The sequence below is a fragment of the Equus caballus genome, chromosome 30, assembly GCF_041296265.1.
Source record: "Equus caballus isolate H_3958 breed thoroughbred chromosome 30, TB-T2T, whole genome shotgun sequence".
Taxonomy (NCBI): Eukaryota; Metazoa; Chordata; class Mammalia; order Perissodactyla; family Equidae; genus Equus; species Equus caballus.
Window position 1 is genome coordinate 17,254,841 of NC_091713.1, and position 23,982 is coordinate 17,278,822.

The 23,982-nt window shown below is 40.4% G+C and overlaps 1 protein-coding gene across 2 annotated transcripts in view; it reads left to right on the forward strand.

The window, feature by feature from the left end:
• Window positions 1-585: 585 nt before the first annotated feature.
• Window positions 586-23,982, forward strand: part of WDR26 (WD repeat domain 26) — a 42,058-nt gene continuing 18,661 nt past the window's right edge. Inside the window, exons 1-7 of one of the 2 annotated variants that reach the window (XM_023632794.2) lie at window positions 586-1,364; window positions 3,259-3,358; window positions 3,460-3,564; window positions 9,621-9,757; window positions 12,996-13,093; window positions 14,201-14,357; window positions 19,784-19,922. In XM_023632794.2, coding sequence (XP_023488562.1) covers window positions 946-1,364; window positions 3,259-3,358; window positions 3,460-3,564; window positions 9,621-9,757; window positions 12,996-13,093; window positions 14,201-14,357; window positions 19,784-19,922 — 1,155 coding nt within the window. In that variant the 5' untranslated portion in view covers window positions 586-945. The remainder of the gene's footprint in view (window positions 1,365-3,258; window positions 3,359-3,459; window positions 3,565-9,620; window positions 9,758-12,995; window positions 13,094-14,200; window positions 14,358-19,783; window positions 19,923-23,982) is intronic. The other variant, XM_023632793.2, reaches the window with a different exon arrangement.

The window sequence follows — 23,982 nt, forward strand, 5'->3', positions numbered from 1 at the left end:
CACTCGCGGCCATCCTGTGCACGCCCGGCCTCGGAGGGCGGTGACAAACTTACTCCTCGCCGAGGCGGACCCGCCAGGGCGCAGGCAGAGAGGCCGGGCTGCCGGGCCCCGGGCTGCGGGGCGGCTCGGCTCGGGGTCGGGGTCGGGGTCGGTCCCTGCGGGCCCACCGGCCTCCCTCCCCTCCCGGCCCGGCCGGCCCCCGGCGCACGTGCCGGGTGACAGGCCCCCTATAGGTTCCATACCTGCCACCGGAAGTGAGTGAGGAGGGCAGTATAGGCATTTCCTGTGACGCGAGCGCCTGGACTCCATTAGGCAGCAGCTGGGGGAAGAATCAACACACCAGGGAGCGGAGCGGCGCGCACCGAGGACAGAGGCGGCCGCTGCCTCCGCCGCCGCCCGCCGCCGCCGCCGCCGCCCCGGCGCAGCCCCGCGGCCGGCCCCGCGCCCCCGCGCCCCGGGCCGCGCAGCGAGCTGCCTCCGGGAGGGGGGGGGGAAAGGGCCCGGATCCTCCTTCTCCCCCTCCTCCTCTCCCCTCCTCCCTCCTCTCCCCGACCCCGGCCCCCCGCCCCGGCCCCCGCGCCCCGACCCTCGCCCCGGCCCCCGCCTCCCTCCCCCGCCTCGCCCCACCGGCTTCCCACCACGGCCTCTCTCGGCGAGGAAACTCTGGCCTCCGCTTCCTCCTCCTCCGACTCGGACACCGGCGGAGCCTCCCCGCCCCCGCGGAAGAAACCCCGAGCCTCGGCGGCGGAGGGAGCAGGAGAGCCCGGGGCTTCGGCCGGCCGAGCAGGCCTCTCCCCTCCGTCCTCGTCGTCCTCGTCTTCGTCGTCCTCCTCCTCCTCCTCCTCCGTGGTGGTAGTGGTGGGCCTCCCCCCGGCTGCTGCCCCCTCCGCCGCCGCTGCCGCCCCCCACCGAAGTAGCGGCCACAGCCTGGTCAGCGGCAGCATCATGCAGGCCAACGGGGCAGGAGGAGGAGGAGGAGGCGGCGGCGGCGGCGGCGGCGGAGGAGGGGGCGGCGGGGGCCAGGGACAGACCCAGGAACTCGCCTGCCTGGCGGCCCAGAACGGGGAGTCGTCCCCCTCGTCGTCGTCGTCCGCGGGGGACCTGGCCCACGCCAATGGGCTCCTGCCTTCCGCCCCCTCCGCCGCCAGCAACAATAGCAACAGCCTGAATGTCAATAACGGGGTCCCCGGCGGGGCCGCCGCCGCCGCCGCCACCGTCGCAGCTGCCTCCGCCACCACGGCCGCCTCCTCTTCCCTGGCCACCCCAGACCTGGGCAGCAGCCTCAAGAAGAAGAAGCGGCTCTCCCAGTCTGATGAGGATGTCATTAGGCTAATAGGACAGCACTTGAATGGCTTAGGGCTCAAGTAAGTATTTCTCCCAGGCAGCTGGTGGGGACAGACTGAGGGACGGAGGCGGCAGCGGGAGGGGGGGCTGGCAAGAGCTCGGTCGAAGGGAGAATCACTGGTGGGCATGCAGGACCCCGGGCCCTGGAGGACGCGGCTCAGACAGGCCGCCCAGGGAGGAGGAGCCGACCTGGAGGGAGAGAAGGCAAAATCAGTCAGGCTGACAAATTGTGAGCGAGACGGGCGGTGGGGGGGGGGGGGGGGGGGGGAGGAGGAGTAGAAACCCCAAGATTTACCCTTCCCCGCACACCTTCGGTGCTTAATTGTCTGTCAATAAAGACAGATGCGGGAGTGGGTCTCTGTATGTGTTGGGGGAGGGGTGGATTCGAGCTGGTGGAAATAATGAACCTTGGAGGATTTGTTTTTCAAGTATATCTCAGAGGCATCTTTGTGGGACACCTCCCCACCCCCAACCATGACAGACAACTCGGGCAAACTACCAATCAGGAAAGACAATCACCTACAAGTGTTTATGGAAACTGAGGGGCTGGGATAATTTGGAAGGAGGTGGTTGAATAAATCTGATGGAAATAATGAAGTGAGATACCATGTTGATGTCATTTGGAGGCCCTTGATTGTGTACAAGAGGCCTACCACTAGCTGGTCTGAAATCCCTGTTTAATACCAAGAAGATGATTGCCTCTGAAAGAGGGACATCTGAGCTGGTGAATCATTTGTTTTCAAATACAATTTACGTGGCCTTGTGTACCTAAAACAGGGTGGAAGTAGACAACGACCTTGGCTAAAAACCACCGTTTTGTATACACACAAAGAAAAACTAAGAGGGTAGAAGGTAGTATTGGTGGGAGTGCCGTGGAGCCCATTGGAGGAGGTGGATGAAGCAGAACAAGAATAAGACTAAGGGGAAGAACATGGAGCAGTCGGTTTCTTAGCTTCAAAGCGTAGATTAAAATAAACTCTTTGGCTCGCCAATGTGTAGTTTTGGATTCACGGATTTGTTCTGGGGAGGGGAGGAAGGAGCACTTTTGAAAAATCACACAAGTATTTTGATTCTCAGATTATTGTGCTGTTTAGCTGAAAAATAAATGGAGCTGAATAAGAAAGCACTGAAACAAGAGTGTAAGACTGAGAGAGGAAGATTCTTAGATCTCAAAATATCTGATGGGAGAAACCACATTTGATGAATGTTTGAAGCTCTCAAAGAGAAATATAGGAAGATTTCACTTTGTTCCCTGAGGAAAAGGATTAGTATGAAAACAGATTTTGTAAATGCTAACAGAACATATTACTGAGACAAGAAGCAAGCTGACAGCAGCAGGAGGAGATAACTCGTGACTGTTTGGAACCTACAGCATAGTAAATTTGCTATTTTTAGTCTAGAGAGAAAGGGAGTGATTTTTGATGCTGGATTTGTTTTAATTTTAAAGATTGACCTAGTAGAATTTCTATGCAAACGTAATATCTGGATGTGAGGCTCTTACCTAACAGGTCATCTCTATCACCTTGTGTGGAGCTAACAATTTTTATCTTTTGAAATGTGATTACGTGGTTAGTATGTAGATCCTGGTTTTTTCATTTCTTTAACCAGTTGGTTACAACACGTTTTTAGAAATTCTGTGCTTCATTCAACTTCTGAGGCATTAAATGGCAAAAGTAGGAAGAACTTATTTTGATTCTGGTTTCAAGAAGGTTTTTAAACTTGACCTGATAGAAATGTCAGTGGCAGTTGAAAAATCAAGCTTGTTTAGCCAAGCACATTAAAGCTCTTTATTTCTTTTTTCTTCATCAGGAGGTTAGCTTAAAAACTTTGGCAACTGTTTTCCTAGACATTAGTTGATTTGGAAGAGTGAGCCCTAAAGCTGGTCAGGTCTTTCACACTGTATCTCTCCTGCAGCCAGACTGTTGACCTCCTCATGCAAGAGTCAGGATGTCGCTTAGAACATCCTTCTGCTACCAAATTCCGAAATCATGTCCTGGAAGGAGACTGGGATAAGGTAAAGTAGGGCATATAGAGCTGTGTGACTGCTGCTAAAATTAGATATTTGATGTGCATTTTGTGACATCTCTGTTTTTTTTTTTATACCAATTTTTGCAGGCAGAAAATGACCTGAATGAACTAAAGCCTTTAGTGCATTCTCCTCATGCTATTGTGGTAAGAGGCGCACTTGAAATCTCTCAAACGTTGTTGGGAATAATTGTGGTAAATACACTTTTGTTCTTAGTTTCACATTTATGCTTATTTTAGTAGGTTATTGATAACTCTTGGTTTCTGCCTCTTGTAGAAGATAAAGGCCTAAAAGTTAAATTTTATGTAATTAAATTTGTAAACTAGGATGAGTGTTATGATGTTTTAAAGTTTGAGTTTTATATTTTTAAAGTCACATTTAGTCAATGTGTCATTTGAACCTTTGTAAATTAATAAATTATGAATTAATTTTATAAAATTAACTATAAATTTATAAACTAATCTACAAAATTATATTGAAAGATCTTCATGCTTTCAGTGCTGTTAATAGGAATTTGTCATTTACAGAGTCAAGGGTAAATTAAACTTTTATATTATTTAAAATATTGAATGTGCTGGTAAAGAATGTGTTTGGGTGTGTGGATATCCAGATAGCCTTAAGTAACGGCTACATTCGTTATCCTTTTATTAATCTTTGGGAATTATAGTTAATTTGGACCAAGTCCGTTGGTGTGCTCACCATTTTCCATTCTTGCATTCCGGTTGTGTGAATTGACAGTGTCAAAGTTTGTCTCATAGGCCTCACTCTGGTGAAGGGTTTGTGTGCAGATTTGGCCATTGGGCTCTGCTTACTTACCTTATTTCCCCAACAAGATCAATTTCGTTTACCCGGTTAGCCTCCTGCATAAATCTTAATGAATCTTTTATACTGATAGGCTTGAATTCTTCAGTAGGTGTTGGTGAGGGAGAGGAGGGGATAAGTTTTTTTCCAAGTGATTGGAAACCGTGAAGAATCAGCTGCTGGCCCCTGGCTTGTTAACTTCGAGCTGATTCATTTGTTGTCAAAGGCAGTTTCCTGTCTGCGGGGGGAGGGAGAGAAGGCAAATAGGAAGTGAAGTAGGGAAACCGGCTGTTTGTTAAATATTAGTAAATGTCTGTTCCATTTCGATTTTTGTAAATTGGGTCAAACATTAATCTTTTTGCCTTTGTCTGTAAACCGAATAGAGCCTCCTTTTTTTTTTGTTTTTTGAGTTTTTTTGAAACCTTAATTACAAAAGTTTTCAAATTCTTAATGTAATTTTATGCAATAATATAATCCTAGAAAATGGACTTCAGGTGAATTAAAGGTGCAAACAAGTATAAACAAATATGAGTTCATTTAAATTGATGATGTGTTATATTTTTTCAGTAGATAGGTAAAATACTAAAATTTTTAACTTACTGTTGACTCAGATGATTGATAATAAATTAACTCATAATAATCAGTGCCATGGTAAGTTTTGCTGATGAAAGCACAGACGTTAAAATAAATAAACATCTGTATTCAAAAGGATTCCAAATTTTCCAGTAACTAAATTTTCCCCAATCAGTATGTTTGGGGTTTAAAAAAAAAATCTTAAGTTTGTTTTAACTGGGCAGTTTTTCATAAATTGCTAGCCATGACAGAATGGAAGGTGACCCTAAAATAAAGACAATTAAATGGCCAAAATAAGAATTGGGATTCTTTTCCCGTTGGACAAGCTGGCGCTGCTTGTATGGTGACCATAGAGAACTTGTCCATGGACTGTTTTAAAATAAGTCTGTGATTTCTTGAGGATTGTTTTCCTTTTTTAAGCTTCACCCAAATTATATCTGTAATTTAGTAGTAAAAATTTTAATAGGTTCACTTTCTATTTGTTTATTTGTTTATAGTAATTTGAGACTTCTGAATTGGATTTAGATTATTACTATCTCATTAGAAACCTTGGTTAGAAGCAACATGTAAACTGAAGAAAGGTAATTGTAGATAAAAAGGAATCCTTTCTTTTTACTGCTGTTCAGTCTAGAACATTCTAGGATCTAATAAAAAATGGAGATTAAGTCTCTGGCTGAGCCTCACTCCATCCAACTGTTTAGGTATTGATACAAAGAAAGAGATTCTAACTTCATCGCGCTTTAAGCATTGATGAATCTATTGCTTTTAAAGATTCGTTTCAACATTTTTTCTCCTTTCTAATTGTGTTTAGATTTATTCCTCTCCCTCACTCCATCTTTAGAAGATAATCCAATGTAAGCGTAAATTTGTAATAATACCTTAGAAACTATTTGGGGGTTTTTTATGTAATTATTTTAATTGTATGCCCAGACACATTTGATGACTTAGTCTAGAATCAAACTGTATTTTACTTTTTAAATCTGAATGTTGTTATTGACCCAATCCATTCTCTTCACTCCCTTCCCATATTTTTTAATTGTTTCCAGTCAAATGATACTAGGAATAGCAGAATTTGCTCTGGATTTTCTGGAAGCTGAGCTCATGAATCAACATTTTTTAGTTTGGGTTCAAATATGCTTAGCCATGTCTGGGGAATTTAGGTGGGTATTTGAGATCAATAACAGAAAACTTTTTTTTGTCTACAAATGTTTGATTCTTTATTTTTTAATATAATAGAAATGTGCTTAACAAAAGTGTTCAAATATTAACTTGATGTACAAAAATTAACTAGTATGTTTTAAAGTCAAAGAGGGAGGACTTTTGAGAGCCATGGTATAAATATAATTCGTTTCCGTTTCCTCTGAGTCATGATTTAATTGATATAACTTGGTTATAACCTTGTTCCAGAGTTAGTCAGACCCATCTCTAAGTTAGCTAGGAGGCTGCCCTCGATAACCAGACTTCTTGTGTTCACAACCTGTGACTTTTTCTTCCATATTGAATTCTATATAATTATATGGGAGGAAAGGATGAAATAATCCAAATATTGGGTAGGATGGGGGCAACAGCAGTATTTACCATGTGAAACTGTCTTTCAAGCTGTCCTAGTCACTTATCAATTTCAAGTTTTTATTAGATAGTGAAAGAGAAAAAGAAACAGTGCTCACAAAGATGCTGCAAAATTATCAGAGACCAGAAATAACCTTGCAGAGGTCTAATTAGGAGTTGGAGAAAGATAAAAAGAAGAGTTTATTTTCTCTTCTTTTTTTCTTTCTACGTCATTTAAGAAGCTCATGATCTTTTAAAAAACCGTTAGTATAGCCTGTCCCCACCTCAGCAAATTTCAGTTTTGTCTGATTTTTTAATCTTTTTCAGTAAATAATTAACATCATTTGTGAAAGATGTTTATTTTCTTGAAAGTGTATTTACATTTTTGTGCTTTAAATTTTGGGAAGTAAAATACGGTTTTATCTCCATCCTTATCATATGTGTCAGATACTTGAACTGATTTTTAGGAGAATAAACATTCTCTCACCCAGATCTCTAGCTGTGCCTGGCCAGGAGCATGTCCTTACCATGTACATGACCAGGATTTGGTGTCTGAGAATATTCTTTGTCTTAATCTGGATAAAATGACTCATAGAAAAATGTTCTTGCACTGCTTTTACAGCAGTCCCTGTATATACAGAAGCATGTATTTATATTGGCTTCTCTCAAAGTGTTACTCTGCCTTCCTCTTCTCTCCTGCCCTGCCTCTGCCCCATAGAAAAAGAGTAACAAGAGTCTAGCAGGATCTTGGTGGGAAAATAAGGGGGAAATAGCACTTGGGACACTGTCCCTACACACATTGGAATGGCGGAGGGAGTGTGCATAGGACCTAATGATTGATTACCCCCCCCAATAAATAAATAAATGAAAAACTTGCCCTGAATTTTAAAAAAAAAAAATTTCCCCAAATTCCCAAGTGCTAAAAAAATTGAGTGAAGAAATTAAATACACATACTGGCTCATTCTGTGTGGCATTTAAGTGAAAAACTCTTCAACTAAATGTGATTAAGTTTGAATCAAAAACACTATCCGAAATAAAACTTCTAACAGTATATTGATAAATGGAAATCTGTGGACTCTTCATTTCATAAAGAATTGAAGTTTTTTCCTGCAAGATAAAATGGTGAGAATATCCAGAATGACTTATATCAAATCCTTTGGTTTTTAGATTGTTTTGTTTTATTTAGCCTTGTTTCGGTTTTTGTCACCTGATGGATGTCAAAGCATTTTTTTAATTTGACATATAAAGGTTAACTTGAGGTTACATGTACAGCAACGTACTTTTCAGAGCATCTTGCTAACTAATCTATTTCTGAAACATTCCTTAGTCAGTCTAACTTTATGTGTAAAATTTGCTAAGTGTAATTTTTCTGGAGTTATAGGAACTTATCCCCTAGTTAGAAATTTTTTCTGGTGTTCTTTAGCTATAGATTTAAGATTATTACCAAGCATAAGCACTGTATCTTATAAAAGATATATTTAAATGTATGCCTAACTTATATGAGAGGGTTTGTTTTTGTTTTCTTCCGCTAGAAACCATTTTCGCAAGCTTCTCTGTTATGCCTTTCTTCTAAATATTCCCTAATAGAAAATGTTGTGGAGCAGTTCCTTATACTCTTTGAATTCTGTGAATAAATGATCATTTCTCTACACTATTTTTTTTTCTCCTCAAATCCCCCAAGTACCAGTTGTATATTTTAGTTGTGGGTCCTTCTAGTTGTGGCATGTGGGACGCCGTGTCAACATGGCCTAATGAGTGGTCCATGTCCCCGCCTGGGATCCGAACCGGCAAAAGCTGGGGCCACTGAAGCGGAGTGCGCAGACTTAACCACTCGGCCACGGCCCCACTCTCTAAACTGCTTTTTGACTGCAGTATATTTTTAATGTTTTTATAAAGTAAGCATCTTACTGAAGAAGAAGGCCGTCATTTGGGTTTTTCATTTAAGTGGATTTGAGATTTTTACCACTATATTCCTTGGCGTTTCTAAATATAACTAACATTTCTTATATACTAACTTTTCTACCTACATCAGTTGGCTTGCTCAAGCATCACGAGTAGCAGATATGATGAAAGAGTCCCTCCAAGCAGTGGTCCTTAATTAGGTTTAAGGTTTAAAAGAAATTCCAAATTTGATAGTCATAAATCTCTCTTTCCTCTAGCAAAAAGCTGCTCAGATTGTGATGATCACTTTCAAGTTAAAAGTAAAATAGCGTAAAGGAACATCAAAAAAGTGTTAAAGCCAAAGACATTTCAGAAAAAAACTAAATGTGAAAGTGCTTCACAATAAGCTGGAAATGGCTTGTCCCTTTGGGGGGAAGACCTGGTAATAATTGTCTCTGCCTCATTAGTCAAGTGCGTCAGTGATCAGATTGTTACCAATACGCAAATACAAATACTGAATCTTTTTAAAGACCTTTGAGTTCAACCTTCTCTTAGAGGCATCCCTTATTGCCTCCCAGAGTGCGTGAGTCCATCAAGATTATGCTTGTCCACTTCAGTCATAGGAAACTCAGTGCTTTGCACACTAACCTCCACAGCCATGTGTCGCTTAACGATGGGGATATGGTCTGAGAAATGCATCGTTACGCGATTTTTTTTGTTGTGCCAGCATCCTAGAGTGTGCTTGCACAAACCTAGGTGGTATAGCCTGCCACACACCTAGGCTGTATGCTGCTAATGTAATGGGACCACCGTCGGATGTGTGGTTCATCATTGACCGAAATGTTGTTATGTAGCGCATGACTGTAGTCCTTTTGCTGGATAGCTCTTCTTACTTTTGATAAGCCAAAATCTGACACTTTGCAGCTTCTACCTTGTGACTCTAGCTCTGCTTTCTGGTCTACTTAGTCCTTTCACGTTGTGGCTTTTAAATAATTCCTTCATTAACTGGTTTTTCTACAATTTTTTGAAAACTTGTTGCATCAACCCCCCCCAATGCCTTCTTATAAAAGCCAGACTTTTTAAAAAGCAAATTTAGAATACTTGGAATTGTTCTAAATTTTCATACAAGAAGTAAAATTCTAGGTGAATGTTTTGAGGGCAGAATTCATTTTTTCCTATGTTGATGTCTTAGTTGCTATTGATCTTATCTAATTTGAGACTGTTCATTCAAAGCAGAGTTTTATTAAGCTGTCGAACTGAGCAAAGTCACATTTAATCTACTGTGGCTCTGTTAAACCAAAATATTTTGAGTCATCTTAAAGCTTTATAAAAAAGTTATTTTCAAAGGGCATAGTAGAATGGTTTCTACTGTTCTGTTTAGGCACAAACATTTTCTGAAACTTCCGTCAACTTTTTTCCCTTGACTGCTGCTTTCTGTCATGTCAGAGGATGAAGTTTTTGCTGCTGCAGCAGAAGTACCTGGAATACCTGGAGGACGGCAAGGTCCTGGAGGCACTTCAAGTTCTACGCTGTGAATTGACGCCACTGAAATACAATACAGAGCGCATTCATGTGCTTAGTGGGTAAGAAAGCTTAGTTCTTAGTCTCCAGCTTGACGGAGGGGGTATTACTTTTATTCAGGTGACTGTTCCAAAGTTACGTTTCTGTAACATTTTCCCAAGATCTGAATATTGCTAAATTCTTAGATAATATTTGTCTGGATAAACTCACTTATATGTGTCCAAACTATTTGTCATCCTAGGGAGCTTTCCATATTAGAACAGAGAGATATTTAAGTGGATGAAAGGGAGAAGAAATATGTATTGCTTCTATAAAAACAATAGGCCATGTAGTTTCCAGTATTGATGCATGCAAACATTTTTGCCAGGTCTTTGCTAAGTATTTCGTATATAGAATCTCACTTTAATCATTTTAGTTTAATTTCCTGTCAATCCTGTAAAAGTTAGAGTGCCCGAAGGCTTGGTTCAGGACTTCCCTTCTCGTCTCTGTCTGTGTGCTCTTCCTCAGTAATCTCATTCTGTACCGTGCCTTCACACACTGTCCTTATGCCAGTGGCTCGTATATTTGCCCTCTCAGCTGAACTCCTGATATATATATGTAAGAGCCTACTTGACAGTCTCCATTGGGATGTCTAAAATGCTTGATTCCATTTGTCACTCTACCTACTCTACCCCCAGAGACCTGTGCCTCTACTTTTCCTCATCTCAGTAAATGGTAAGACCCTTTACCCACTTGTTCAAACAAAGAACTTAAGCCTCATCCTTGCTTTTCTTTAAATCTTTTAACTTCGACATGTATTGACCTAATGCCAAAACAGCCCAAATTTCTGCATTTCTCTCCATCTCCTCTCCATCTTTCTCTCCTGGTTAGACCACGCATGTCTCTCCTAGGATATTATAGTGTCTTCCCTTAACAATGTGTATTTCACACAGCAGCCAGATAAATACAGTAATAAATCCCTACAGCAAGTCATCTCTCTCCCTTTCTTAAAACTTTCCACTGGCTTTCCAACACACTTAAAGTCCAAAATTTCCGCTCTGCGAAGTCCCTGATGCTTTCCTGCCATCTTTTCCCTTATTCATTACTCTCTAGCAACACTAATGTTCTTTTTGTTCCTTAACTTGCCAAGCCTTAAGGCGTTTGCACTGCCTATTCCCTTATCTTGAATGCTCTTCCCCTGATCTGGTTGCTCAGCCCAGCCCAAATGTCCTTTCCTGAGACCACCTGCCAGGTGTTCTCTGTCATATCACTCTGTTTTTAAATTTTTTTCTTTATAGCATTTTTCACTGTATGATATGTCCAGCATCTAGAACAACACCTGGCACATAATGAGTTTTCAGATACAAGGTGACGGACAAAAGGATGGGCCCAAAGAGGTATAGGCTGCATTGTACGGTTTTTGCAGATAAGGAAACTGAGCCTCAGAGAAGTGAAGTAACCAGCCCAAGATAAGCTAATAAATCAGAGAGCCAAGAGTTAAAGGCTCATTTGCCAGATTCCAAAGTGATTGGTCCCTACCTACCACTACAGCTTGAAATAGTAAATTCTGCTGGATAAGTTAATATTGTAGCTGACAAGTTACCTTGTTCTGGTTACCTCTTCCATAAGGTATCTCGTTTCTGTATCACCTAAATACCATTCACATGATGAATTTTTTCTTGCTCTAGTAACAACGTATAATTTACTCACATTAGTTTTTATTCCAAAATGAACTTCATCAAGTTTATCCTTTGAATTTTGCACATAAGGGAATAGCCCAGAGATGACAAGATGTGGAATTGGAGTCAGAACCCAGGCTTTTTTCCTCTCAGTCCACTGTCCTTTCACTTAGACTATTTGAGTTCCCATAGACAGGTATCCTTTGAAACCTTAAGGTATAATGTGTATTTTCACAAGGGCACAGAAGCAATCATAGATCACTTTGGCAAAATTTAAAAAGTAAACAGTTTTTCCATAAAATTATTGATAATGAATTTTACTCCCAAAAAGTTACTTTAGAAACTAAGTTTTTGCAATATTCAGCTTCTTATGGTGTGTTCTGATCTTATAGGGTGTTTTAATCTAATTACTCATACTGTTAAAAACCAGTAAGTTGTTCTCATCAGCTAAGACATTGTTTATATAATAAATAGCAAGAGAGCAAGTAGTTCTGCCGTTGGGTAAAAGGCTGTTAAATTATTTCGATGCTAAATGCGATATGCTTTATGCAATTAAGAAAAGGAGGAGGTGATAACTCATGTTAACTGGGAGGTTTCTGGTACTTAACACTATCCTTTATTAAAGCTCTACCTGTACACGAGGTAGTGGACCAAGTACTTTATATACTCTTACCTTATTTAATCCTCACTACCCTATTTAATACCGTTTTTACAAGTGAAAAGAATAGATTTGTTTTAAAACAGAATACCAGATAAAATAGCACAAGAGTTACTTGCCAGGTCTAATCTCCATGTTTGAATAATGCCTTCACTTCTTTTACTTTTAAAGCCCGTTCTTCTGAGAAGAGCCAGAAGCAGGTCAGGGTCACACTTCCAGCAGGGGGCCCTCATGTATTCTCCAGAATCCATGAACTTTAGCGTTTATGCCTCCTTCGGCACATATAGTGAGTAATAAAACAGTTCCCAAATTTTCTGCTTTGGGATCTCAGTACCTTTCACAGGATGACACAAGGATGATTATCCAGTTATACCATTTCTTGAGTGACATTTATGATAAACTCTTGAAACTATGTTGTTTTTCTTTAATTTAGTGTAATATCTTTGAAGGTTTTTTCAGTTTTCTTTTGTTTTGCTATTGAGAAGCAGTGAAGTTCGCGTGGTGTTTAAGAGCAACTTCTGCAGCTAGACTGCCTGGGTTCATATTACTACTTTGCCTCTTAACCTAACCCTGAGCCAGTGTCTTAAGCTTTCTGTGCCTTGCTTTCCTCATTTATAAAAATAGAATAATAGTGCTTACTTCATACAGGAGTGTTATGAACATTATGTGAAGTAATATATGTGTTGAGTGCCTAGATCAGAGCCTGGCACATGAGAAGAGCTACATATATACATGATGATAAATAACGATAAATACAAGAATATATTCTATTTATAGATAATTAGCTGTTACTGTTATATTACATTTTAGCAATCATATCCGAGTGCCAGGTTCTGTTACTGAAGTGGGTCTACTGTAGAAATTTCTTCTTGATGTGTGTTTCTTAGTAAGACCTAGGTATTCAAAGTATAATCAGTATTTTTCAATTATGTTTAATCCAAAAGAAAGGGTTTGAGATTGGGTGCTCTCTCTGTTGCATTTTAGGTATCTGATGTGCAGCCATGCAGAAGACCTCCGTGCGAAAGCGGAGTGGGAAGGCAAGGGGGCCGCCTCCCGGTCCAAGCTGTTGGACAAACTGCAGAGTAAGAGGCTTAATTTTTGGTGTTTCTGTGTTTTTCTTAGACTAGAAATAGATGTTATGGATCAATTAGGGAGACCTGTGTCTAGACATGCTCTTACGGAGTGGTTACATAGGGGAAGCGAGCGGAGGGATCCATTCAGAGGCCCTTTAAGCCCAAGGTGTTCCAACTCTGCTATGGAATCTAAGAAGCTGACCCCAGGAGTCAGTGCGAGGATGCTGGTCCCAGAGCAATTCTCCTTTCACTTGTTTTTGTATTGATGTTCCCCTTAAGATTTTGTTTGGGGGAGAAGTGTGGTTAGAGAAAAAACATGTAAACCACAGCTTTGAGCCACAAGCGTTTTAAATATTTTGTTGATTTCAGTAGTAAGGCCCAAATTTCTTTAGGTAAATTGTTTTACTCTCCCCCCAAATATGTTACATAACTTCCCGATTAGAGTAAGGGTTTTATTTTTGCCTTGTCTTTATATAAAAGGTATTTTCCCTTTCTGGTTAAATCATAGTATTTTCTGTTTCATGTTGAGGTGGGAGTGGAGATCCTAAGAATCAGAAAACCATGTGCTGGGGGAGGTAGGAGGCATTGAAGGATTGAAATAGATCAGTATCCCTGTCAGAACACCAGTGGGTCCCTGCATTTTCACCGTGTGCTTGGCGTTAGAAGCGGTTCCATGGGACCTGGAACTTGGCTTGCTCCAGCATTTGGCTGCTCTTTGTGACGTGTAGATTTTCTTATACTTCTAGTGATGCTTACTCTCCCTCTGGCACACAGTCCTCTTTAGATTTTCTTCTCATTATCACCACCTTTTTACTTTTTGTCAGGGTTTTTTGTTTGCTTTTGTTTTTGTCTTTAGAAAATCGGCATACAAATTAAAGCGCCCCATCCAAGTATATTTCATTCTAGGGGCAACCTAGCCGTAGCTGTGGACACGTACTCATAAAGCTCACATGTGTATCGCATCGCCCAGGACTGCTGCTTAAGGGACACAATGTTATTAGGCTAGGCAAGTGCAGCAGACGACTAGCACATGTCTTCAATAAAAGTTTATACTGCTTTGTGTTTTTTTTTAATTTTAATTTTTATTTCTCTTTTTAAAAATATCTTCCATTAAAGCTTATTTACCACCGTCAGTGATGCTGCCCCCACGGCGTTTACAGACTCTCCTGCGGCAGGCGGTGGAGCTCCAAAGGGATCGGTGCCTATATCACAATACCAAACTTGATAATAACCTAGATTCCGTGTCTCTGCTTATAGATCACGTGTGTAGTAGGTAAGAGGAAAACATCTTACATTCTGAAGGAGGCTGACACTTTACAGACTCCATTATGACCTGTATTAAAGTGTTTCCTTTTTTAGAGTTTTATCCTGTAGCTATAAAACTATTCATGTCTGATTTATCACATGTTCACAAGCAGAGCTAGAACAGTTGAAGTTGAAAATGAGAGGGACTTGTGTATGTAAATCACCCCTTGAGATCTGGAGCTGGACGGCCTCCTTTTCCTTTCCTTGTCTATGGGTTTGGTTGGTCATTTTCTGTATCTGGCCGTTTTTTTAAGGACTTGTAACTGATGTTGTGTGGGAATGCCAGTGATGCAAGTGTTTGCTGTCCTGGATGCCAGATATCACTGACTCTTTTTCTGGACCTTGTGTCTATTTCAACTATGGCCCAAATTATTTTCTGCCCATAAAGATCATGGAAATAGTTTTTTCATAATGAAACTTCTGGCTTTTAGTAGAAGATGGCCTCTAAACTAAAAATGGTTGGAGTAACAGGTATGAACTTTCTGACTTGGGTTTTATTATACCTACCCATGTACGTAATTTAAGTTGTAGGAATTCAGGTTTCACTTTTGACGTTAAGAGTATTTTGAGTAAAAGTGTCCCTACTGTTTTAATAATCTCCAAAGTTACAGCAGAGCATTAATTTTTAAGATACTAAAAAACAAATTGTGAAATCTCTCAAACTCTGGGAAGGAACTGATTGGGTCTGGTGAACAGACACGAGCAGCTGCAGGGCGTGTGCTCAGTGTCTTTTGCCAGAGATCATCAAGAACCAAAAGGAGCATGAGAGGAAGGACAAAAGTACACAAGCGCGAGGGCTTCGGGCAAACGAGGGGCTTCTGAATAATCATAGAAATTGTAATATGTACTTTGATTTAAGGTACCTTTTTGGGTGTGCATAAACTACTTTATATCTAGTTGAGTTCTTACCTCACCTTCCCCATTTGCAATAAAAAATATTAATTGTTTGAGCTATTGGCCTCAAATTAGTAAAACGTTATTTATCTTAAAGATTTGGATGGTTACTTGGTGCGTGTCTTAAAAGTTCTAGAAGAAAGTGATTGGAGATCCTTTTCCTTTATCCCTTTTTACTCTTTAAAATGGTTCTTTGACTTGCTTTTGAGAATTTTGAAGCCTTTTCATTTAAATTGAATAGAAGTAGGAGAAGATAATAGAGTAAAAGGCTGTATGGTTTCACTTTTCATAGCTCCTTTAGGGAGTTTGAAACCAATGTTAAAATTAAGACATTTGTGAACGCAAATCATTTTTTGGTTCATGAGTTTATTGTTGGTGGAACACATTGCAAGGTGTTTATGGTAGACGTGATGGTTCAGGAGGTGTTAGTAGGTCAAGAGCTTGCCTTCCTGTTTGTAAACTGAAATCTGTGAGAACTGACCTATGTTTTTCCTAAGCTCTTTAACTTCTTTACTATACCTATGACAGTAAATGATGGAAAATATTTAATCTAACTTTTTCCACCTCTCAGATCAGGAACAGCTCCTGTAAACCTGCATAGAAAGCTGTCTGAAGTTTTACGTAGGAATGAAAGAGTTCTTGTTCTTCAGGAGTGACCATTGATTGAAAGGTCTTCTCTATAATCTTTTAGAGACAAAGCAAAACTTGGACTCTAAGCTCCTGCTCGTTACCACTCTCCCGCCCCCCGCCCCCCCGCCTCCACTTTAGAGCCAACTTCTTAAAATAGTTGCCTACTATATATTCGCAGAAACTGCATCCTTACTTTTCCTTCAGTCTTCAGATTTCCGTAGAATTAGGGCTTGTGCAGGCAATGCAACACCAGAACTGTTGCTGATGTTGGTGAGGAACAATGTCTTTGTTGAATCCAGTCGCTACTTTCCAGCTTGTGTCTTGACTTTTCTATAGCATTTGATGACTTTGCCTTGAAACTTGTCCTTTGACTTCAAAAACGGTCTAAGCTCTGGCTTTTATTCCTGGCTTTCCTCCGTCTGCTCCTCTTTACCTGTCCCTTTAATAAGCATGTGTTCCGGAATTGTTTCTTTTCTCACCCTACTCTCATCCTTTAGGTTAGACCTCCCTGGTTCTAATGCCTGCCAGGTCTGGGCGAGAGCTACAGAATTTGTCCGCAAAGCCTCAGACCTTAACGCTACGACGTGGGTGCTGCTCAAGTACTCCTAATGCAGCACGCCACAACGAGATCTTCCTCTCCTCTCCCCTCTCCTGCCGAGTCTGCTTTTCCTCCTGAATCCCCCGTGTCCGTGACAGGCTGCCATCTACCCAGCTTCTCCAGGCCAGAAAACCAGGGGTCAGCCTGGGCTTGTCACTCTAGAGATAGGTTTTAAAGACACTAAGGAGGGAGATGTCAGGTGTTAAGCCAGTGTCTACAGTCTTGAGTGAGTTGTGTCCTTTACTCCTGAACCGGGAAAATAGAACCTTCTTGATTTAATTCCTAATATTCCTCACTCATCTAAAGGTCTTCAAAAGAAAAGTTGATATTTTTTATCTGCTTTATTCCCTTTTAGAAACTAGATTTTAGCATTGAAGCTAGAAAACTACATCTTCAGACGTATTGAAATCTAAATACCTTTTCTCTCTTCTCTCTGGAGAACAGAAAATTCATTATGAATTGGTGAACTATAACTCTTTTAAAAAGTCCTGATCAGTGCTGAAGAGTGTTCCTTAGGTTGTGTATTATTTATATTTTTTCACAGTTAGTGTGTACATATTTTTGGTTAATTTTGAGCAGAAAAGAACAGGAATTTTTTTCTTTTTTTTTTATGATTTTGTGCAGTTTTTTCACCAGCAACCACTAGAAAGCTGTTTTCACAGGTAGCTTTATAAGTATCAATTTTTTTAGGAAAGGACTCTTGTAAGTTATTTATAGAAACTTAAAATGTTGATTCAGTTTGATTAAAATGCTACATTTTATTCAGTTTTGTTTGCAAAGGTACTGATATTTTTAACAGCATCTTAAATTTAAAATTTCTTTGAAAACTAAGACGTGGAAACTATCACTTGTATACGTCTAAAATTAGGCTTTTAATAAACTGGGGACTGTAATTAGTCATCTTAAAAGATTACTTAAGTAATGATAAAGTAATGACAATTTAGAGGCCACATTAGGGACATTCAGGTATGAATGCGTGTCGGTAGACTGGATGATTTGTGCCCTGCAGCTCTGATAATGAATTATTCCCTCCTGAAGGACGTTTGCTACGCTGGTTTCAGATGTATCATTTCATTCATGATAAAAGTTAGCCATTTGAATTACTGTGTACTTTATGCCTAGATGTGAAGTCTTTCTCACTGAGTGAATGACATCACTATTGATTACTACCCATAGGAGGGGAAAAAGAGCCATTTTTTATTTTGAAAGTACTTATTTGGCTGGAGTTTTATCCAGCAGTGTCTCGAAACATATGATTTAAAAAATGATATTTGGAAAGAAAATTGGCCTTGGAGTCAGCCACAGTGTAAATCCTAGTCTGGTTCTTTATCAGTTTATGATATCTGATGAGTTATTTGCCCTCTTTGAGCCTCATGAAAGTGGGATATTACTTGCCTTGAGAATTAGCAATACTGTGTATACAGCAGGCAGCACATTGCTTGGCCTCCCAGAAGTACTTGAGAGATGTCAACTGGTATTGATTCTGGTTCAGTTCAGGTATAGAATAAAAGTTTAATATTTAAAGGTAATTTATAACTAGACAGCCTGAAAGTTGAAAGCAACCTCCAAATAACCAGCTGCTGAGGTAGAGTGCCGGGTGTGCCAGCTAAAATAATGAATGTGAATTGATTTCTAAATATCTGTTACCTGTCAGGCTGGTGAACTGACAAAATACATTATTTTGGGATAAAACTAGAAGACGACCATTTTTTCAAGACAGACTTAAAAGTTTATCCATTAAGGTTTAAATAACTTTTTTGTAATAATATAGAGAATGTATAATATGTTTACTGTCCAAACAGTAGCCACTAATTACACGTGACCATTTAAGTTTAAATGTGAAGTACTTCAAGTTAAAATTAAATTAAGAGATCAAGTTCCTCAGGTGTACTAGCCGCATTTCAGATGCTCAGTAGCCACGTGTGGCTGGGACTGCCAGACTGGACAGTACAGGTAGGTGACATTTCTGTTAGCACAGAAAGCTCTATTGGATGGCGCTGAAGTAGAAACTGGGAAAGGATAGAATGGTTTTTAAAAGTGAGTGTTTAATGAGAATAGTCATTCTTGTGATAACTTTTTCCTCTTTTAATTTGGTAAAGTTAATCATACAATTCTTTGCCCTTAATGTATAATAATAACTGCCACTTACGAAGTTCTAGCTAAATGTCAGCCTCAATCTAAATCCCTTACATTCGTTATCCCATCCTTTTATTTCATCCTTGTATAAGGAATTCTGTGAGGCAAGTACTATTGTCCTTATTTTATAGTTGGAAAATTGGGATTTAGAGAGATTAATTAAGTTTCCCAGAATCACAGCTAGTAAGTGGCTGGGCCAGGATTTGAACCCAAGTCTGGGGCTGGCCCCTGGCTGAGTGGTTAAAGCTCTGTGTGTTCTGCTTCGCCTGCCCGGGTTCGTGGATATGGATCCCAGGTGCAGACCTACTCCACTCGTCAGCCGTGCTATGGAGGCGTCCCACGTACACAGTAGAGGAAGATGTTAGCTCAGGGCTAATCTTCCTCAAGAATGAATATATATATATGAACCTAAGTCTCTCAGACTCTACTGCCTCACTCTTAAGGCTTTAATCTCAATCACTACAGCCCCTGCCATATGTTGCACCTCTCATGTGCTCCCCCAGAATAATACCAGTGATCAGTTTTGAATATCTGTTGTGTTCCAGGAATTTTAGATGTACTTCTCATCCCTACAGGAACCCTAAGAACCCTGAGAGGTATATATTAATCTCATCGTGCAGATGAGGGAGCTGAGGCTCAGAGGAGTTAAATGACTTGCCAAAGCTCGTCACCCAGACTTGTCTGACCGCAATGCCTATTCGCTTTTTGTTCTGCCGAGTTGCTTTTATATAAATGAAAATGTACATTATTCCTGCTAGAACAACCTGATGCCAGCCAGCTTGTACAAACATGAAGCCCTGATTGTTAATTTTTATATATGTGAATTCACTTAATCAGACCAAAAAATTCTGTGATGGATACATACTTTATCTCTTTTTAATCTTGAGAAGAATAAATTGTAAACTGAAGCAAGTTTAGATTAGTGATTTCCCCAAAGATTGCCTTCACTAATGTTATAATATTTTCTTTTTCAACATACCAATATAAACTTGATTCTTAAGATTACAAAGGCATTCATATCTTATTTTTAAAATTTTTGGTCTCCAAAGAAGTTTTATCAGTTGTTTAACCTTTTTCATTATTATTACTCTAATCTGTTTTGAAAGAATGATTATTTGTGGACTTCTTTGTTATAGGAGGCAGTTCCCGTGTTACACTCAGCAGATACTTACGGAGCATTGTAATGAAGTGTGGTTCTGTAAATTCTCTAATGATGGCACTAAACTAGCAACAGGATCAAAAGATACGACAGTTATCATATGGCAAGTTGATCCGGTATGTACCCCTATGAGTGTTCAGATTGCAAAAAGAGATCATTTTTAATTTAATTGGTTGCATACTTTTAAAGCATGAGTATATAAATAGAATCCTTCTCAAGAGCGGTTTTTTGCTACCTTTGTCATGTCTGTCTTCTTTCTCTGTTGTCTAGATAATATATATAGATAATAGTGTTATCAAAATTGTTGAATGCTTTGTGCTGACTGTATGTATGTGTTATCTAATGTACTCCTCTGAGTAACTCTGTGAGAGACTAACATCTCCTGTCTTCTGATGAGGAAACTGAGATGGAAGTTACATGCCCAGGCTCTCAGCTAGTAAATAGCAGAGTTAGGACTCAAATTCAGGAAGATTTTTACTCCAGACCTACTGCTCTTATGTCTCTGCCAGTTTGTATGTTTATTAATACTTGATTTACGGATTAGTATGATGTCTACTCTGTCACAAGTTAGAAAAGACTCCTTGCCATTTTCCTTCTGAAACCCTTCATTGTCTTGTGTAATTTGTGGAACTTCTGTTAAACACCCCCTCCCCCTTTTTTCCCCCCACTGATACATATGAAAAGTATTATATTCTAGATTTAAAATTCTACGTTCTCTCTAAAATAAGATTTGTCTTCGTTTTTAACTAGGTGACCTACAGATTTGTAGAAATAAGTATTTCCATTTCTTTTAGCCAGTTGAACATTTATCGAGCAATCAGAGAAGTACATGACTCCAAACAGGTTAGGAGATAGTTTGGTTTAGGAGTCATTCACCTAAAATCATGAACTAAATAACCTATTTTAAAATTTAGGATTAGAATATGATATTAGCCCAGGATAAAGTTTTGGACTCTTACATTGAAAAAAATAGAGAAAAGAACCCATGGAAGGAGGTAATTTTAAAAAGAAGAGAATCAAATTTGAGAGCATACATCAATTCTTGTGTACCTGCAATATGCTGTGAATGAAGAAAGGTAAATAAGGCTGTTCTTGCTTTAAAGCAGGTGCTCGTTACTTTTTTTGTACCATGTACTCCTCTGGCAGTCCTGTGACCTATGGACCCCTCCTCAGAATCATGTGGGTTTTTTTTTTCTTTTTTCTCCCCAAATCCTCCCAGTCCATAGTTGTATATTTTAGTTGTGGGTCCTTCTAGTTGTGGCATATTGGCATGCCACCTCAGTATGGCCTGATGAGCGGTCCCATGTCCGCACGCAGGATCAGAACCAGCGAAACCCTGGGACACCGAAGCGGAGCGTGCAAACTTAACCACTCAGCCACAGGGCTGGCCCCAGAATCATGTTTTTAAATGCATAAACCAAACACAAAGGAAACCCAAGTATATGTTATACATTAATTACTAAGGAAACCCGATTATATTGACAGAAAGTTATCAAAATAGTACAAAAACAGATATAGTATAATTATCTGTTGCTAACACATTAAATAACAAATTCTAGCAGATCTACTAATGACCAGAATTTGAAGTAGTGATGAGCATAAATAATATTTCAAGATATCTGCCACAACTGTAATATGATGTGAAAATATTTGAGATTTCTATTATTAAAAGTCACCTAATACTACCTAATATAGCATACTAATATACCTAAAATATCACCTAATGGTAGCTAATATAATACCTAATACTTCCTTGTTAATTGCCTACAAGATTGAAGGAAATACTGAATTTCAGCCTGTGGTTAGTGAAAATAAAGATGTGTGGTTTTCCTCCCGCTCAGTTCAAGGACTCCTCCTTCTGTGCCTGCTTGACTCCTTGTAGATCTCAGGTCAAGAGCCCCTGTGAAAGGGATGTGCAGTTTAGAAGGGGAGGTGAAACACACTGGAATAGATATCACACGATCTGGATAAAGTATTCTGGAAGCACTGTGGAGCCTCCCAGGTTGGAGGGCCTCATTCCAGCCTCACTGTGCGGGCAGGAACGGGGCATTCTGCGGAGAGAGGGGCCTTTCCACGCCCTCCCTCCACCCCAAATAGGAGAATGGGATGAGTGAGGCAGAGAGTGGGAAAAGAGACTAGAAAAATAGTTTGGGATCCAGTCATGGCCTTTGAATACCATTCTGAGGAGTTGTATTTTCATTCAGCGGTTATTGACAAGATGTCTGAAAAGAAAGCAACAATATCAAAACTATGCTTTATTACATTTTTTTCTAGCAGGAGTGTGTAAGAGTCCTTTTGGTTTGGCAAGTGCTTCTTGAGTACCTGCTGTGTGCCAGGCCTTTCGCTAGAGAGAGACTGAGCTCATGACAACACAATTGTTCTGTAGCAGGGGCTCCAGGAGCTCAAGGAAGAGATCCTAGTGGAACTGGAAAGCAAGGGAAAGTAAGACGAGTGAGTCTTAGGTGAAACAGGATTTTTAAGAATTATTTAGGGCAGACCTGGTGGCGCAGCGGCTAAGTGTGCACGTTCTGCTTTGGCGGCCCGGGGTTTGCCGGTTTGGATCCCGGGTGTGGACATGGCACTGCTTGGCAAGTCATGCTGTGGTAGGTGTCCCACATATAAAGTAGAGGAAGATGCCAGTCTTCCCCAGCAAAAAGAGGAGGATTGGCAGCAGTTACCTCAGGGCTAATCTTCCTCAAAAAAAAATCCTGGGGCTGGCCCCGTGGCCGAGTGGTTAAGTTCTCACACTCCGCTGCAGGCGGCCCAGAGTTTCGTTGGTTTGAATCCTGGGCGCGGACATGGCACTGCTCATCAACCCACGCTGAGGCAGTGTCCCACATACCACAACTAGAAGGACCCACAATGAAGAATATACAGCTATGTACCGGGGGGCTTTGGGGAGAAAAAGGAAAAAAAATAAAATCTTTAAAGAAACAAAACAAAAAAAGAATTATTTAGGCAGAGCTAGTTAGGACTGGCCCTTGGGTGACAGGAAGCATGGCTGGGCGTTGGGCAGTTTGGGGACGAGATCTTGTAGAACAGGAGGTGAGGTTAATGAAGTGAGCAGGAGCCAGATCGAGGACGCTCTGGTACACTTTGCGAAGGAGTTTGGACTTTGCTGCCGCTGTTTCCAGGGTGTTTTTGTCAGAATACTGGTTATGCAGAATGTCAACAGGTGTTAGTGTAAAGAGCGTTCGTGGCCGGATTAGCTTGGGAAATGCAGAGTTAATGCTTACATTCCAATCTGAGAGAGCTGGCTTTAGAGTTTGGTATGGTGGTATCTTGTTATGTCAAGTACTATTTGAAAACCTTGTAAAAAAAAATTGGTGATCCTTTTGAATATGTATTTTTTAATGGATAGGAAAGAGAATACATAGCCAGCCCTAAGATTTGAGTTGATGTGATTCCAATGCCTAGTTTCCTTTAACAGGTTTTCTTACCTTTGTCCCCAGAAAAAGAATTTTACCCATTCCCTCCACCCCCACAAATCCAAGCAAAGTTAACTGGATTCCATGAGCTTCATATTTCCACTTATTAATGTGTACGAAACAATTAGTTTTTCAGTTAAATACTCCTAAAGTAGTTTGTCATCAGTTTAGAAGCAACTCTTTGTGGAGATCAGAAGCACCACTGTGGGTGAGAGTTTGTTCCCGGGACATCTGCAGCCACTCCAAAAGACTTGGCTTGCTTATTGAATTGTGCACACCGCTTTGACCTAACGATACTGTGACCTAATGCAGATACCTCGTGCCTGTTCTCCTCCCAAAGAAGAATCAGAAGTAGTTGCATTGTTAACTATTTAATTCTGTCAAAACAGTGGCAGTTTGAACTAAATAACTGAATGAATGATAAACCTAGGGTCCAGTGAAGAAATAAATAACAGTAAACACACCCATTTCTCAGTGATTTTTCTGAGAAATGAATTTCTGGAAAAACGTCTGCAACCTAGTTTTATCAGACTGGTTCCAGACCCGGTTCTAAATGCTTGGAGGTCGTTGTCATTGGATTTTACTCCAGGCTCAAATCTGGTCTCAGTAACTCTTTAGACCAAAGTCTGAAACTTAACTTATTGCTCTTCCCACCACTAGCCAAGTTCCTACTTCCTCTAGTCCCTGCCCGCATCCATCCGTATCCCGTAAAACAGAAATTTGAAGGTTGTCTTGGAACATTTCTTGT